The 17,652-nt window shown below is 44.2% G+C and overlaps 1 protein-coding gene across 1 annotated transcript in view; it reads left to right on the top strand.

Annotated features, from left to right (window-relative positions):
* The window catches only part of LOC139929456 (uncharacterized), a 68,144-nt gene extending 50,492 nt beyond the window's left edge, over positions 1–17,652 (top strand). The window contains exons 3-9 of the mRNA XM_078283038.1: positions 1,436–1,518; positions 1,951–2,088; positions 3,374–5,434; positions 5,582–9,893; positions 14,196–15,692; positions 15,929–16,161; positions 17,497–17,652. Coding sequence (XP_078139164.1) covers positions 1,436–1,518; positions 1,951–2,088; positions 3,374–5,434; positions 5,582–9,893; positions 14,196–15,692; positions 15,929–16,161; positions 17,497–17,652 — 8,480 coding nt within the window. The remainder of the gene's footprint in view (positions 1–1,435; positions 1,519–1,950; positions 2,089–3,373; positions 5,435–5,581; positions 9,894–14,195; positions 15,693–15,928; positions 16,162–17,496) is intronic.

The following is a 17,652-nucleotide window of genomic DNA, read 5'->3' as shown; positions in this document are numbered from 1 at the left end:
CTTTCTGTGTAGCAGAGGATTTTTCCTAGGAAAGAGCAGCAAATGTAAATCGTTCATGAACTGGGTTTAGGTTGAATCAAGATTATGTTATACAGTATCAATCGGCGATAGAAAGTAGCAAAACAGGCATTTATTTATTTGAAAATGTCACAGATTATCACTTGTGGTTATCATGCTGAACAAGAGGAAACTCGCTGTAGAATATATAAGGATTCAATTCAGCTCCTGCTTTGTTGTCAGCGTTGAAAACATACAGTATCATTTTTTTAAGATAAAAGCAAGACTTATCACCATGATCATCTGTCTGTAATATAACTGTTCTGCAATACAACAACTAATTATTCAAAGCTCGTTCCTCTGAGTCAAATGACAGACTGCAGCCACACAAAGATGATCTGGGCTCACAAGTGCTGCACTGATCACCTTATTTGCATAAAGGCTGAATCATTCCGGCAACAGCTCTTCTCTTTTTTTTTTTTTTTTGCTTTAATGTATCAAATGAAATAACATCACTTTCAGTATGGATTTTATTTCAACCGCTCATGTGTATCTGTTGATATCCTGGCTGAGAGTCATTTACTTTACAGAGGTCTTTCATAGAAAACAGATGTTGACAGCGCAGATCCTAAAAAAATGTCACAGCACCGCAAACTCAGGGGAAGCATTCAAGATCCCAGTGGATGGTGGAGTCACTGAGATCGCCGTATTATTAGACCTCTCTATTATTAGATGCTGCATTCGTGCTGAAACTGGAATTAAAAGCTTACCGTCACCTCTAAATGGATCAAACTGCTGATGCATAATTCTGTTGAATATGCATAAGGATATATGGCATTATGTTGACCTGGTAATCTGGTGCATTTTGTTATATTTCTCTTGTTTCTGTCTTTAGTTGTGCATAGAATTGTTCTGCAATGTGAAAATCAAAAAATCTGATTGTAACTTGGGTTGTAAATAGCATATTTCTCTGGTCATACGCTGTTTTGAGGTCAAATAATGGAAAGCTATTACATCAGGCTCTCACATTGCCTAATTTCCAATACTTTGTCTGTTCTAAGAAGCCTTATTCCAAGCTCATAGCTTTAATTTCAAACTGCAGCCAACAGACATCAGTGACCTATTTCCTATTCCAACTTTTGTTCTTGCGTTGATGCACAAGTGGGTTGCCTGTCTCTATATAGTGATTGCCCCACATACGACGCAGAATGCAGTATAGTAAATCTCCCTGACTCAAAGAGGTTTTCCAGATCAACCCTGGACGCTGTCCAGCAGAATGTCTTCGAGTCAGACCGCTGAGCGTCTGGCAACAGTCTTGGTCGCTCCTCAACTTGCTGACCTGGGCCAACCTTTGTGTCTAGATGGATTTGGATCTCACGCTTCAAAGCAAAATGTTTACATAATATGCTCATGCTGTTCTTTGAATCTTCTGCTGCAGGACAAAGGACTCTCCACCACAGAAGTGATGTCCTAGAGACTGTGGTCCTTGTCAATCCCTCAGAGGATACAGTTGGATCAGAGGTAAGGTTGAAAAAACAGATATTGTGAAGTAGCATGCTGGTTGCGTATATGCTTACTGACGGTGATGTACGGTAGTGGTAAATATAAAGATGGGGTTTAGGTGGGGTTACCCTCCGCTACATCCCTGCCGACTGACACTGACCCGCCAATTCCCTATCAGACTTGATCACCGATTCTCCTCCTTCCCGTTTGGCGAGAGTATTTTAGAAAGACTGGTGGAATTTTATCTGTTTTCAATTTGAATTTCCCATATTCTTTTAATGAAATCAATAAATCTTGACAATCTTGACGCAGCTGAAGTGCCTCTTTCTTTATCATTGATGTCACTGTTGTCTCTCCTTTAACTCCCCTCTATTTCTCTCTCCCTCTCTCTCTCTCTCACTTTCTCTCTCTCACTCTCTCTCTCTCTCTCTTTCTCTCTCTCTGTCCCAGATCCAGTCTCTAGTCACAGACTCAGCAGGAAACAAGCTTCTGGTCTTGAGTGGCCAGAGCTCAGATCACGGTGACCTTCTTCTTCAAACTGGGGTTTTCACTTACCAGACTTTTTCACGTATCTTTGCTGATCCTGGGGTAAGTCAAATCTACTCTCTTCTTATATTCCGCAATATTTTGTTAATTTTTTTTTCATATTTTATGAAAGTTATAAATGCATAGATTACATGTATGTGAATGGTTTGATGTTGATTATAAAAGGGGAGGTGCACACTTTGATACATTTTAGGATCTCATTTAATGGTGCTGTAGATAAAAAGAGCCCAATTTGGCTAGAAATACATAAAAGACTCAAAATGTGTGACATATTGTTACTGGCATGCACAAAAGGGAATTGCCCTGCTCAAAAGTAGACAAATGAGGAGAGCGTTCAGGCCCAACCTCCTCCCTTTACAATTGAACTTGATCATTAATTTCTGTGAATATATTGCACAGTTTGAGTGTTTTATATACTTGTAGTCCAACTAGGCACCTATTTTCTGCAGTGTTGTTAATCAAACAACAAATAAACGTTAACATAATAAACATACAGTACTATGCAAAAGTCTTAGGCATATGTCAAAGATATCCATAAAGCGAAGATGGTTTCAAAACTAATGAAATGAAAAGTTTCTGAATATCAAAAATTTACAATAAACAGCAGTCTACTGGTAGCCTGGTAAGACCATCCTGATCACGTGACCTCACATTCTGTTTCGCTCCACGGATCAGTCTGGACTTCTAGCCGCCCACATCGATTTCCTGAAATTACAATGTAACCGGGCCAATCAGGGACTGCGTCGTAGTTGATGACGTGAAATACAGGCCGCCGCTGGCAAAACAGTAATGTCGTCTCCCGAAGCAACGAGTGGTAACGTTAACGTTAGTAGAGTAAACACAGCCATAAGTGCAGTTATTGCAGAAATAGACTCAATAACATTACTCAACGCCATTACTGTTTTGCCAGCGGCGGCCTGTATTTCACGTCATCAACTACGACACAGTCCCTGATTGGCCCGGTTACATTGTAATTTCAGGAAATCGATGTGGGCGGCTAGAAGTCCAGACTGATCCGTGGAGCGAAACAGAATGTGAGGTCACGTGATCAGGATGGTTTTACCAGTCTAGTCTACTGGCACACTAATGCAGAAAACAAATAAACATCTAAGACTTCTAAGAAATTTATATAAAAAATCTAGGGTGCCTAAGACTTTTGCACAGTACTGTATCCCTATACATTCCCTTTATATCAAGATTTTCCTGTTCCTGTTTCCTTTTTTATTCCATTATTTTGTAAGCCTTGACAACAGACATTGGGTTAGTTACACCACATCTATACATCATCACTGACCATGATGTGTCTGGGTGTGTTCCCCCCCTGCAGGTCAGTGAATTACTGGGCACAGCAGCCCCCAAGCAGCAGGCAACACTTACTGTGTCCTGCCGCGGGGAGGTGGGCTGGAGCTCCCTGGGACAGCAGCAGCACCTACGGGAGTTCCTGGAATACAAACTAAACCCTGAGCCTGTGCTCTCTAAGATGGAGGGCGTCACCGAGTTCACGGAGTACATCTCCGAGACGGTTGACGTCCCTTCACCGTTCGACCTCCTGGAGCCACCCACGTCCGGAGGCTTCCTGAAACTGTCCAAGCCATGTTGCTATATCTTTCCCGGTGGGAGGGGAGACTCCGCTCTCTTTGCTGTGAATGGCTTCAACATCTTGGTGGATGGAGGCTCAGAACGCAGATCCTGCTTCTGGAAGCTGGTCCGTCACTTGGACCGCATTGACTCGATTCTACTCACACACATCGGCGCTGACAATCTACCAGGCATCAATGGGCTTCTTCAGAGGAAGATAGCAGAACAGGAGGAGGAGCAGTCCCAAGGCTCCACCAACTATAGCGACTGGATGAAGAACCTGATATCTCCAGAGCTGGGTGTGGTGTTCTTCAATGTACCGGAGAAGCTCCGTATGCCAGAATCAAATCTCAAAGTCAAACGCAGCATTGAAGAGGCCTCACTCACATTGCAGTACCTTAACAAACTGGGAATCAAGCCGGAGCCTCTCTTTCGAGTGGTCAGCAACACCATTGAGCCCATCACCCTGTTCCACAAGATGGGAGTGGGCAGACTAGACATGTATGTTCTGAACCCTGTAAAAGACAGTAAAGAGATGCAGTTTTTAATGCAAAAGTGGGCCGGCAACAGCAAGGCCAAAACTGGTATTGTGCTCCCTAATGGGAAAGAAGGAGAAATATCTGTGCCCTACCTGACATCAGTTACAGCCTTAGTTGTTTGGCTCCCCGCCAACCCTGCAGAAAAGATCGTCAGGGTGCTGTTCCCTGGGAATGCACCACAAAACAAGATCCTAGAGGGGCTAGAAAAATTAAAGCACCTTGACTTCTTGCGCTATCCTGTAGCCACACAAAAGGACATTGCTTCAGGAGCTCCTCCCTCCGTCATAAAACAGACAAAGTTAAAACAAAGAACAGATAGCAAAGAAAGCCTCAAATCCTCCCCCAAGACTACTGCAAAGGCCTCAAAGAAAGAAATCGATGGACAAGATGATGTGTCAGCTGCCACAGAGGCAAAGAGTGACTCTGTAAAGGAAAATAAGTTAGAGAAAAAGGAGGAGAAAAAGACTACCAAGACTCTAAAATCCAAGACTGATGTGCCAGAAAAGAAAAAACTCCTGAAAGAAAAATCCTTAAAAAAGCACTCCAAGGAAAGGGCGTCAAAAATGGATGAGAAAAAAGACAAGGAAAAGAAAGAGATCAAGAAAGTAAAGAAAGATGACTCAGCTAAAAAAGATGAGAAGAAAGATGGCAAGTCCAAGGAGGACAAGAAGAAGGACGCATCCAAACCTGAGCTAAGAAAGATTACAAAGCCTGACCTTAAACCCCTGACACCAGAGGTCAGAAAGACGCTACATAAAGCTAAAGTGTCAAGTAAAGCCAAGACTGGCAAAGTCAAAGCAGCCAAGGCAGAGCCTGCTGAACCCAAACCAGAGGAACCAACACCCAAAACTACTCAGCCTGAACCAGTAGAGAATGGAGCTGTTGAGGGCATGTCTGCTCCCTCCACACCAGAAGACCTCACCAAGGAGTTTGAGGAATTGAATCAAGCTGAAGTTGTAGCTGTATCCTCAGAGCTACCTGACAGTACTGAGGTTGCATCAGAGCCAACAGCACAAATCCTAACTCAAGAGGAGGAGAAAGCACAAGAAACAATATCAGAAATTCCACCTGGCACAAAGTCTCCTGAAAAGGAGGTATCAGAAGTGAAAGCTGAAGCTGAGGCTGAATATGAAGAGAAGGAGTCAACACAAGAGAAGGAGGAGGAATTAGAGGTAGAAGAGGCTGAAAAGTTTGAGGATGAGGGAGCAGCCATTGAGGATGAAGAGGAGGAAGAGGAGGAGGAAGAGGCACAAACTGCTGAAAGGAAAACAGTAGAGGAAGAGGAGGATATGGGGATAGGAGAAGAGGAAGATGAACCAAAATGGAGGGAGGCAAAAGACAATGGGCTTGACAGGAAACACGAGGTGGAAGAAATGGAGAAAACGGAAAATCTCTCAGCTATGGTTGAGACAAAAGAGGAGTTAAAAATGACTCCATCCAAGGAGGAGGAGGAAGAAGAGGAAGAGGAGGCTGTGGAAAAAGCTGAACTGGAGGAGGTAGAAGATTTAGATGTAATAGCAGATGAAGAGATCAAAGTCAAACCTGAAGATGCTGCAGAAGAACAAATGGCCCAGGTCATGGAAAGCAAAGCCGCTGAACTTGTGACTACAGCCAAAGACGAGGAAGATGAGGAAGGATACCTGTCACATGTGGGAGGGGCCACAGCTCCCATAACCTCAGTAGCTCAAGGAGCCGCTGCAGCAGAACCCATCTCCTACATCCAAGACGAGACCATTCCTGGCTACTCCGAGACAGAACAGACCATCTCTGATGAGGAGATTCACGAGGAGGCAGAGGACAGGATACCACACCTCCAGTATGATGTTGGTGCCTATGATATCTCCGTTCCAGATCAGACAGGCTCGTTTGTAAACATCCACGGCATGAGGGAGATGCAAGCTGCAGCTATGTCAGATAAAGGTTTTATACCAGGTGTACAGGAGCAAGTATCTGTGTTCACCAACATCATTGCTGCACCTTTGGCAGAAGAAGAGCACGTGTCCTCTGCTACATCTATCACAGAGTATGACAAATTGTCCTCCTTCCCCACCTCTATTGCTGAAGATCAGTCTGTGGCATCTGTCACAGCACCTCAGACTGAAGAAACAGGCAAAAGCTCTTTGGGTATGGATACTGTAAACAGTGTTCCCCTGTCAACCCCAACTGAGGCCACCCACGGCAAAGAGTACCCACACTCTGCGGGGACCATCTCACCATCTTCCTCTTTAGAGGATGACAAGTGCTTCAAGTCTCCATCTGATGACTTGCAGCTTGCTGTCGCTGAAGTGAAGACAGGGGCTAAGGTTCCTGATGCTCGTGATGAAGAGGAGGAGGAAGAAGAAGAGGAAGATGAAGACCAAACTCCTAATGTTGACATTTCACTTGAAAAACTCCAAGAGGGCTATACTTCACCCCAAATACTTCAGGATAAAGAGAAAGATATTGAAAAGCTCGCTGGCTCAGTGTCTCCAGTTTCAACGTCTATCCAGGATACCAAACCACTCCACCCACCTGTTGAAGAGGAGCATATAGATACAGTTGCACCAAAAGATATCTCATCTGTTGTGCCCACCAAACCTTTTGGATCAGACTCAATAACTTCAGAGAGTGAAGAGCGTTGCTTCAGTCCGGATGATAGCACTGTGAAAATGGCCTCCCCTACACAGTCTGGACCTCCTAGTGCAGCCCATTCTCCACTTCGTCAGTCACCAGTTGAAGAGAAGATGAAGGGCTTCCCTGAATTGGAGCCACAAAAACAAGAGGAGGTCCCTGATGTCGTCACCAAAGCTGAAGACAAAGATAAAAAGAAAGATGAAGCAGAAATAGAGAGTAAGACACAAAAAGATGTTGACGAACAGAAAGATCAGCTTGAGGTAGAAGCTTCAACATCATTGGATAAACAATTTGAGAAGGACATAAAAGAGGTTCCACTGATGAAAGAGCCAGAAAAAGACACTTCACCTGTGCCAAAAGATGAAGATGAACAAAAAGAGACAATGCCTCTTGCTGCTGCACCTGTAACGGTTGAAACACCCATGTTAGGGAAGGATTCTCTCACCGAGGACATTTCTAGTGAGAAAGTATTATCTGGACACAGTGATGAAGAAGTTGATGATGGCCGTCAAGAGAAAGAGCCCAAAGTGCCTGAGAGGGAGAGTCGTTTCCTGGATGACGATGATGACAAGGGAGATGATGATGACGATCATGATGATAAATCTGTAGTTAAAGCCATCAAGGAGGAAGAGGAAAAAGAGGCAGCAAAGGATGGCACTTCCGATGTCAAACAAATCAAGGATGAGCAGAAAGATACCACACAGGATGATGCTTCTGGTGTAAAACCCATCAAGGATGAGAAGACTGAGAAAGAGGCAGAAAAGGATGGAACCTCTGATATTAAGCCCATCAAAGAAGAGCAAAAGGAAAAAGAGACAGAAAAGGATGATACTTCTGATATTAGACTCACTAAAGACGAGCAGAAAGAGATTGAAAAAGACCATACCCCTGATATCCAGCTTATCAAAGGAGAAGAGATGGAAAAGGATACTTCTGATGTCAAACAAATCAAGGATGAGAAGAAGCAGGAAGATACCACACAAGATGATGGTTTTGATATCAAACCCAAAGATGACACGGAGGAGAAAGAGATGAAAAAGGATGACGTGTCTGATATTAAAGAGGAAGAGAAGAAGAAAGAGACAGAAAAGGATGATACTTTTGATATTAGAGGTATCAAGGATGAGGAGAAGGAGATTGAAAAGGACCATACTACTGATATCAAACCCATTAAAGATGAAGTGGAGAAAGAGGCAAAGAAGGATGATCTGCCCATTATTAAGCCCATTAAAGAGGAGGAGAAGAAAAAGGAGACAGAAAAGGATGAAACCTCTGATATCAAACTCATGAAAGATCAGGAGGAGGAAAAGGAGATAGAAAAGGATGATACTTCTGGTACCAAGCCCATCAAGGATGAGCAGGAGAAGGAGAAAGAGATGGATGATACCTCTATTGCTAAACCCACCAAAGAAAAACCCACCATGGAAGAAGAAAAGGAGCAAGAGACGAGTAAAGATGCTATCTCTACTATCACACTTACCGAGGTGGAGGAAAAGGATATAATGATGAGTAAAGATGAGATTTCCACTGTCAAACCAACCATGGAAGAAGAAAAGGAGGAAAAGACAAGTAAAGATGATACTTCTGGTACCAAGGTAGAGGAGGATATAACGACAAGTAAGGAAGACACTTCTGCTGTCAAACCAACCATAGGAGACGAGAAGGAGCAAGAGGCAAGTAAAGATGATACTTCTGCTATCAAACTTACATGCAAGGAAGATACTTCTTCTGTCACACCAACCAAGGTAGAGGCAAAAGAGACATTTAAGGATGATACTTCTGCCGTGAAACCAGTAATGGACGTAGAAAAGGAGCAAGATGTCAGTTCTGCTGTCAAACTTACCAGTGAAGACGAAATTAGCACTAAGGATGATACTTTTGCTGCTAAACCCACCATGCAAGAAGAAAGTAAAGATTATATTTGTGTTGTCAAATCAACAATAGAAGAGGGAAAGGAGAAAGCAGGGAGTGAGGAGGATACTTTCACTGTCAAACCATCCAAGGAAGAGGAAGTGACAGTTCAGGATCATAGTGCTGCTATCAAACCCACCAAGGAGGAAAAAGATACAATAATAACAAGCAAGGATGATAGCACAAGCAAGGATGATATTTCTGATGTCAAACCCATCGAGGAGGAGAGCAAAGCCATTTCTGGTCTAAAACTCATCACAGACGAAGAGAAGAAGGTAGAGTTGGATGAAGTTACAACATCTGATGTAAAACCCCTCAAGGAGGAGAAAGAGGAGGAGAAAGAGACAGCAAAAGATGATACTAGTGTTATTAAACACGTTAAGGATGAAGAAGAGGAAATGCAAAAAGAGATAGAAAAGAGTGATATTTCCACCAAGGAGCAAAAGGAAAAAGAGACAGTAAAAGATAGCACTTCTCCTATCAAAGCTATGGAGGATGAAGAGAAAGAGGACAAAGAGGTGCAAAGAAGTGATATTTCTGATATTAAACAGATAGAGGTGCAGGAAGCTAAAGAGTTGGAAAAGGGTGACACCACTGACTATACATTAAGCACAGATGAAAAGAAAGATAAAGAGATTGAAATGATTGAAATGGATGTCAAGAAAAAAGAGAAAGAAACAGATGATGATTCTGTCCATGTTGAGCATACCAAGGAGGCGAAAGAGCATAAAGTCGAAACTATCAAGGATGAGATGGAAGATAAAGTCAAACAGAACAGTTACGAACCTGAATCAATCAAAGAGGTGGAGAAGGGAGAGCCTAAAGATGGTGTATGTGGTGCAGAGTCTGTTTTAAGAGAGGAGACGGAGAAGGAGGTGTGCGCTCCAACATATAGCACCAAAGAAGAGGAAAAAGGGACAGAAGATTATCCTTTTGAGCCTGAAACCAAGACGGATGATAAAAAAGAAGTAGCTCTTCCTGTGGCTGAGCCCTTGAAAGAGAAGACTGAAAAGGATCATATTTGTGAGACCAGTGCTGCTAAGGATATAGATGAAGACACTTCTGATGGTAAGCTTATGGAAGTACAGAAAGTGCAGCAAAGCCTTGAAGATATTTCTGCAACTGTATCAAGTGAAGACAAGAAAAAACTGGAAGAGGACATTAGTGTGGCTCTCCACCACGCCGAGGAGGAGAAGAAAGAACAAGGTAAGGATAAAGAGGCAAAGGTTATCACTAGTCAAGAAGAGAAGATGGAGAAAGAAAAAGATGACACCCATGTTGCTGAATTGACTAAAGAACAGAAGATGGAGAAAGAACAAGAAAAAGAATACACTTATGAGACTGAAGATATCAAAGATGAAAAGATAAAGAAAGAGGAGGATGAAATGTATGAAGGTGAAACTGCTAAAGAAAAAATGCTTAAAGAAAAGGATATTGTTGATATAAAGACAGATGAGACGACTGAGAAAGAAAAGTATGACGATGTAGACCACACCAAAGAGGAGAAATGGGAGAGAGAGGAATTACAAGAGAAAGACCTGGACAAAGCCATCAAACAAACTGCACAAACAGTATTAGGAGAACCAGTGATGGCATCTAAGTCAGATTACAAGCCCGCATTTCTGGTTCAGTCCTCTGATGAAGACAGGGAAGAAGAAGAGGAGGAGGACATTTGTATGGGAGGAGCAGGCTCCAGACCTTTGTCAGTGGAGCCTAGAAAATCAGAACATGACATCACCTCTGCAGGCCTTCTCTCATCTCAAACTTCACAGAAGGTGCCTAGTGATCAAACTAAAGAGCTTACAACTGAAAAGACCACAGTGACCATACCTACGCTTACAATGCAGGAGCCCTCTCTTGATGAAGATATCAGAGAGTTGGGAAAAGAAGAATACAGACTTTTACCTGAAGCAGACAAGACTGTTACGACAACTGAAACCACGTCTGCACCGCTTGCCATGCCAGAGCCGTCCTTTACTATTGCTACATCAAAGGAGGAGCCAACCTCTAGTGGAATTATTTCTAAAGAAGAACCAGCTCCTGATATCCCTATCTCTAAAGAGGAACCAATGTCAGACTCTGTTGAGAAAGGGCATACGTTACCAACATTATCAAGCACTGACAGTCAACCCAGGAGTTGCATGCTTTCAAGCACTGAGAGCCGATCCAGTGTGGAGGAAACGCCCCAACTAGAGAAACAGATACCAGCTCAGACAAGCTCAGCACTTACTCCTGAAGAAAAGACGAAGCAGGATGAGAAACTAGGCAAGGAAGCAGAGAGGGAGATGGAAGGAGAACGAGAGGTGGCTTCTCCAGGATTATCACAACATTGTTCATATTTTACGTTGGATAAAGATTCTGAGAACATTTCTGGCCATGCTGATGCTGTAAAATCAGACAGTGCCACTGCAAAAGTGGAGGGTGTTGACAAAATGACCTCAGAGAAAGAGATGGCCAGTGGAAGCCAACAAGAGGAAAAGCAAAGCTTTGGCGCATCCAAGTATGATCCATATGAAAAGCCTATCCCAAAAGATCATGATTCAGACTCCAGAGAAGAAAGTGAGGTTTCCCTAGGTTTTGATCATGCCTCTGACATTGGCATTGATGATAACAGGAGAGCTAGCCAGACAGAGTCTGGTGGAGCCATGTTCCTCCTGGATGATCAATACAAAGAAGAGCCACTGTCCTTCAGTAGAGTTGACTACAGCCCAGTGTCTCTTACAGAGAGTGAAAGAAGCAGCCATCACAGTCAAAGTGCCTCCCCTAAATTTGAAGACAGAGAGAAAGGCCAAGAGGAAGAGAGTGAGAGAGAAGAAAGACCGGATACACCTTATGTTGAAAAGAGCTTTACATCCATAGATGTGCAAGACAACAAAATGGCCCAAGCTGCTGAGTCCTGTTCTTATGCCTTCAGTCTCAAAGAGGACAAACCTGAAAAATCAGAGAAAGAGAAAGAGGATATGAAGGGGAGCACTTCATCAGCCCCTCAAACAGGGGCTGCAGGAGAGGATGTTACAGATAAGGTTTCTACCAGTATAGATATCCATGCATCAGACATATCATTAAGACAGGAAACACCCTCTCCTTCATGGAGCCAATCAGACCTTGGCACCCAAGCCTCAACTACTTCCATGCCTTTTGGAGAATTCACAGAGAAGAAAACCACAGAGAAAGAGAAGGACAAATCGTCTGCTGAGTCATTGAAAGACAAGATGGAAACCTCTGATACCGAAAGAGAGGGATCTCCCTCTGGTCGGTACTCACCAGCGGAGAAAGACATTTTACCACAGCATGCTTCACCTTGTGAGAAAGAGGAAACGGCCAGTGATTCAGCGGCTGCCCCTGCTGCCACACTTTCAGGACATCAAATAGATGACAATGTCCTCGCATCTGACAATAGTCAAATTAGCAGCTCTGTCACTTGTAAATCTATGCTAGACTTTCCAGAAAGAAAAGATAGCATGGTAGATAAAAGGTTACTTGTTGAGGGGGAAGATTTTAATGATGATGAGGATGAAGATGAAGATGAGGATGAGGAAGAGGAGGAAGAAGAAGAGGAGGTCAGTGATGTGGATATGGAGAAAGGTGCTAGAGAGCAATCCGAAAAAGAAATGTGCAGACGTAGCTCTGATGATACTGCCACCGCTAGGTTAGCAGAGACAGAGGACTCAAATAAAAAATCTCAGTCGCCTGAATCAAGCCCTCTTAAAGAAGAAAAAATCTCTAGACCTACAGCTGATGATGCATCCACTTCCAAAGTCATTGAGACAGATAAGCAGGGCTTGGATGAAAAATCTCCATCTCCTGAAACAAGGCCTCTCAAAAAGGAAGATACCTATGAAGCTACAGCTGATGAGAGAACCACATCCAAACTTCCTGAGACAAAGAGTGAAGATGTCGACAAAAAGACTCCATCACCAGAACCAAGTCCTCTAAAAATGGATGAAATCTGTATATCTACATCGGCCGATGCCACCACTTCTAAACTTTCTGAAACAAAAAAAGGGGATATAGACAAAATGGCTCTGTCACCTGAACCAAGTCCTCTCAAAATGGATGAAATCTGTTTAACTACATCTGATGGTACCACTTCCCCAAAGCTTCCTGAAACAAAGAAAGTGGAAGACACAGACATTAAGCATTTGTCACCTGAACCAACTGAATCCACCCCTCTGAAAAAGTTGTCATCTGCTGAGGATGCCGCCTCCTCTGAAGTGCTTAAGTCGAAAGAAGATGAAGACAAAGTGTCTCTATCACCAGAACCAAGCGTTTTGACAAAAGAAGAACCAATGGCCACAAGCAGCTTGACAAGCAGCCCACCAGACCATGCAGAGTCTTTGTCCAAGCCTACAGCTAGTGCCTCCCTGCTGCTAACAGGCAGCTATGCCGATATCGGACAGAGCGGATCTGGAGAATATCCCTCAGAGTCATCTGAACATTCTTACAGTGAGGACAGTCTAGTAGAGAAGAAAGAAGAAACCCTGGTGCTCTCAGACATCTCCCAACTATCCAAGTTAAGTGACGATAAATGTTACAGACAAGGAGACACTGAAGTAGAAAGGCCGACGCTAAGTCCGGATGAGAGGCAAACCCCAGATATCACTACAAAACGTGAGGAACCTGCCTCATCACCTTGCACATACACCACCATGACATACTCTTCCTTGACATACTCCTCTGTATCACACAGTTACTCTTCATCAGCCTCAGCTCCTATCCCAGCTCCTGTCCCTTCTAGCCAACAGTTTGGAGAGGAAGTAGAAACTTTCATGTCAAGCTCTAGTCTTAGGCGGGACTCTGAGGTACCTTTGGTCAAAGACGAGCCACCTTCTGTCATAGAGTCTACCAGCTCAAGCTCTGGAGGGCTTCAGACAGATGAGTACATGGAAGTGACTACGAAACCTGCAACAACTGCTTCAACTGCTTCTGTGTCTTTGCCTAGTCAGTTTGAGACCAAACTACCATCTCCAGTCTTGTCTGCCACTGCCAAAGAGGTTGTGGAACATGATGATTCTACAATCCCTGAAATGGACAAGAAGCAGAGCTCTGATAGTTTTTATGCACTAGAAACTACGCTTACGACTTCAGTTGCAGCACCATTTCTACAAAGTACCCAACCAGTAAAGCCAACAGAGATTTTATCCACATCAGGGGCTCTCTTTGACGTCTCTCCCCTGCAAAGGGCTGACTCCTCTGACAGAGGGTCCCAAGGGTCAGCACAAAACAAGGAGGATACATGTGAAATGGAGGACAGTACCCTACCATGTCGTATTGAATGTCAAAACACCACAGTGGCTGAGCGAAAAGAGACAGTTTCAGAGTCATATGTAGTAGAAAGCACCATACACGCTACAGAGACAAAGACAGTTACTATAACCTCTACTACTATGGTATCTCAGCCTGAAGTGGTGACAAAAACAACACAGCAGACAGCCTCTGCTACCCCATTGTGTGTTAGCCCTAAAGACGCTCTCAGTGGAGCTACCAAAACCTCATGTGCCATAACAGACCTGTCCAAAACAGAGGAGGAAAAAGAGACAAAGGAGGAAAGGCTAGAGTTTAAGGAGGAAAAGAAAGATGGGGAGATTAAACCCCTGAAAGAGGACACCAAGGTGTCAGAACCTAAGGAAAAAGAACCAAGGGAAAGAGATGAAAAGACAGAGGTTGTTAAAGAAGACATTGAAGTCAAGGGGAAAATAGAGGAAAAGAAATTGGAGGAAGAGACATGTAAAGACAGCAAAGGAGAGGAGAAGAAAGCTACAGCTGATCCAAAGACGAGTGAAAGAGTAGAAACTGGGAAGGAGGGAGAGGCAGAAAGAGTAGAGGGGAAAATGTTGGAGAAGCCACCAGACAGAATGGAGGTAAGGAGAAAGAGTAGCATATCCGATTGGGAACTCCTACAGAGGCCTGAAGGCTGCCCAAGTGCCCCTCCTCCAGGTTATGGTGATGATGATGATGATGATGATGATGAGGAAGCAATGGAAGCAATGGAATGGATGACCACTGTCCATGGTACCTCTCTATCCTCCACAAAAGATACCTACCAAACAGATGCATCTAGCAAAGCAGATGGACAGTCTGAACGCCCCTCTGACTTGTACACAGGAGCCACCTCCTCCTCTTTCTCCCCTCCAGGATACTCCTCTTGTGAATATAAACATCGCAAAGGAGAACTTTCTCCATCCTTCATCAACCCCAGCCCCCATCAGCTCTCCAGTGATGAGGGTGAGGAGGACGGACGTAGTGACCACTCCCGGGAAGGGGATGAGGACGATCGTGAGCAACACTCTGTGAAAAGGAGGTCACACAAGCAGAGGCGTCACCATACTCAGAGTCAACCTGGAGATGCTGGACAGGGGCCACAGCAGTTGCCTGGTGCCATGTCATCTGGGCTGGCTGTGACATTAGCTGGAGAAGAGACACCACCAACATCAGCAAGCGAATCATTGCCTTCGCAGTCAGATTCTGACGTCCCTCCAGAAACTGAGGAGTGCCCATCCATAACAGCCGAAGGAAATTTGGACTCAGATGAAGATGCTGAACATCTGCCGGTGGACAAACTATCTGCTTCTGGAGCTGGTGGGGGCCACCATCCCTCATCACCTCGGTCAACCCAGAAGACTCACGACCCTCTTCCCACCCCAATGAAGGACCCTCTTCCCCACCCTCCCCACCCGGACGTGTGCATGGTAGACCCAGAGGCTCTTCTCAATGACCATAGCAGCACAGAGAAACCTCTCAAGAAGGAGCACAAGACCACCAAGGTCCTCAGAAAGGGCAAACCCAAATCAGCTTCCCCTGCTCGGAAGGGGGAAGTCAGGAAGAGATCCTCCACTCCAGTGAAGCAGACCTCTAAGGACTCTGCCTCACCCCGTTCAGCCTCTCTGAAGAGGAAGGACACGGAGAGAAGCTCCAGGCTGATCAAGATGTCTGAGACCCAAGGATCTAGGAGTGAGATCCACAACCCTGGGAAAGGCTTGGTCAATGGTATCAAAAGCAGTTCAGGTGCGTTAATATCTTGAGACTTTTCTATGTCCTACAGAAAGATATTGTGATACTATATTTATATATTTCCTACATATGACAATAACATATTTTTAAATACTATGGGCTTCTTTAAACTGTCCTTACAACAGATTAAATCAAATCTATAAGTATAATTTGCTCATTGGAAAAGATATTATCCAATTAAGTCACTTTCTTAGACACTAACACTGGTTTATATCCTGGTTCTGTTCCAGGTAACAACTCTCAGAAAACTAGTTCAGCCGTCCCCCCTGGGCCACCCATCTATGTGGACCTGGCCTATGTGCCCAACCACTGCAGTGCCAAGAACGTGGACCAGGAGTTCTTCAAGAGAGTGCGGGCTTCTTACTACGTGGTGAGCGGGAACGACCCGGGCAGTGGAGAGCCCAGCCGTGGAGTCTTGGATGCCCTGTTGGAGGGCAAGGCTCAATGGGGCTCCAATTTACAGGTAGTTCCTTAGCTCTCCACCTGTCTGTCTTTGCCAACATTTCTCATATTTTCTGCATGCAAATGTGTTCAGTTGTCATGCTCTCCACGTTTGTGTCGTCAGTATACATATACAGAGAAGAAGAATAACTAGAAAATGTCATGTGTGGGGTACACACTCATATACTCAGTTTATTAGGTACACATCTCTGTTAATGCAAGCAGTTCGCTCCTTCAGGCAGTGAGTGTAAATGGAGCATATAAAGAGTGGGTTTATAGGTTAAGTTGTTGTTTCACTAAATGTTATAATGGGCAAGATGCGTGAATTAAATGACTTTGACCTCCTGAGATTTTCGTGCACTACAATGTCTAGAGTTTACCGAGAATGGTGTGATAAACAAAACATCCAGTCAGCTGCAGGCGAAAATGTCTCGTTGTTGAGAGAGGTCAGAGGAGAATGGCAACAAGTAAAAGCTTACAGGCGAGCCACAAATATACAGATACCAGCTCAGTACAAAAGGGCATCTCAGAACACATCTGATTTAACCTTGAAGTGGATCATGGGCTACAGCAGCAGAAAACCATGCCGCCTTCCACTCCTGTCAGCGAAGACCATGCTAAAGCACATCATTACCAAAACTGAATGACTGAAATGCGGAAATACTTTGCCTGGTCCAATGAATCCTGGTTACTTGTTGCTGGTTACTTGCTGCCACCCTGCCAACGTGCTGATGGCAGGGTGAGAATTTGTCCAGGTACATCCCTTCATAGCCACAGTATAAACTTTGTCAAACGGATACTTCCAGCAGGCTAATGCACCATGTCAGAAAGCATGCATCATCTCAAGATGGTTTCAGGAAGTATAGAACAATAATAGAACACCTTTGGGATGAGGTGGAACTGGATGGTCCGCCAAAAAATCTGCAGGAGCTATTGGTAGTGATTTATCTGTGCCCCAAAAGTACCCAGATGGGCCTTATGTATCTGTAATTTACTTGTTGTGTCAGTTACAAACTCTCTGCTCATTTGTTATTCACCTTATTCACTCATCCAAAACCTTTGTAAATTCAAACCAGTTGTCATTGACAGCTGTTTGACAAGGAGTTTTACAACATATGCCAATGTTTCCTACAAGGGACATTGTGATCAATTTTTTTATGACTCAACCAGCTGTGGCATTTACCGTTCCATAATGGTGACTTTATGCACACTGATTTCCATGTCTGCCACTTGAAACTTGGGCAAGGCTTGGTTACCTTAAAATTTCTGTAAATCTTTCTGTCTCCACCCATTCCCTTTTCTATTTCACTCCTTACCTAACCTTCTCCCCTCCCATTTCTTTCTCTGCTCGTTTCAGGTGACTCTGATCCCCACCCACGACACGGAGGTGACCAGGGACTGGTATCAGCAGACCCACGAGAAGCAGCAAGATCTCAACATCATGGTGCTGGCCTCCAGCAGCACCGTAGTCATGCAGGACGAGTCCTTCCCTGCCTGCAAGATCGAGTTCTGA

This window comes from Centroberyx gerrardi, chromosome 4 (assembly GCF_048128805.1).
Source record: "Centroberyx gerrardi isolate f3 chromosome 4, fCenGer3.hap1.cur.20231027, whole genome shotgun sequence".
In the NCBI taxonomy this organism is placed as follows: Eukaryota; Metazoa; Chordata; class Actinopteri; order Beryciformes; family Berycidae; genus Centroberyx; species Centroberyx gerrardi.
The sequence above is the reverse complement of the archived record's forward strand: the minus strand, read 5'-3'. Positions and strand labels throughout refer to the sequence as shown.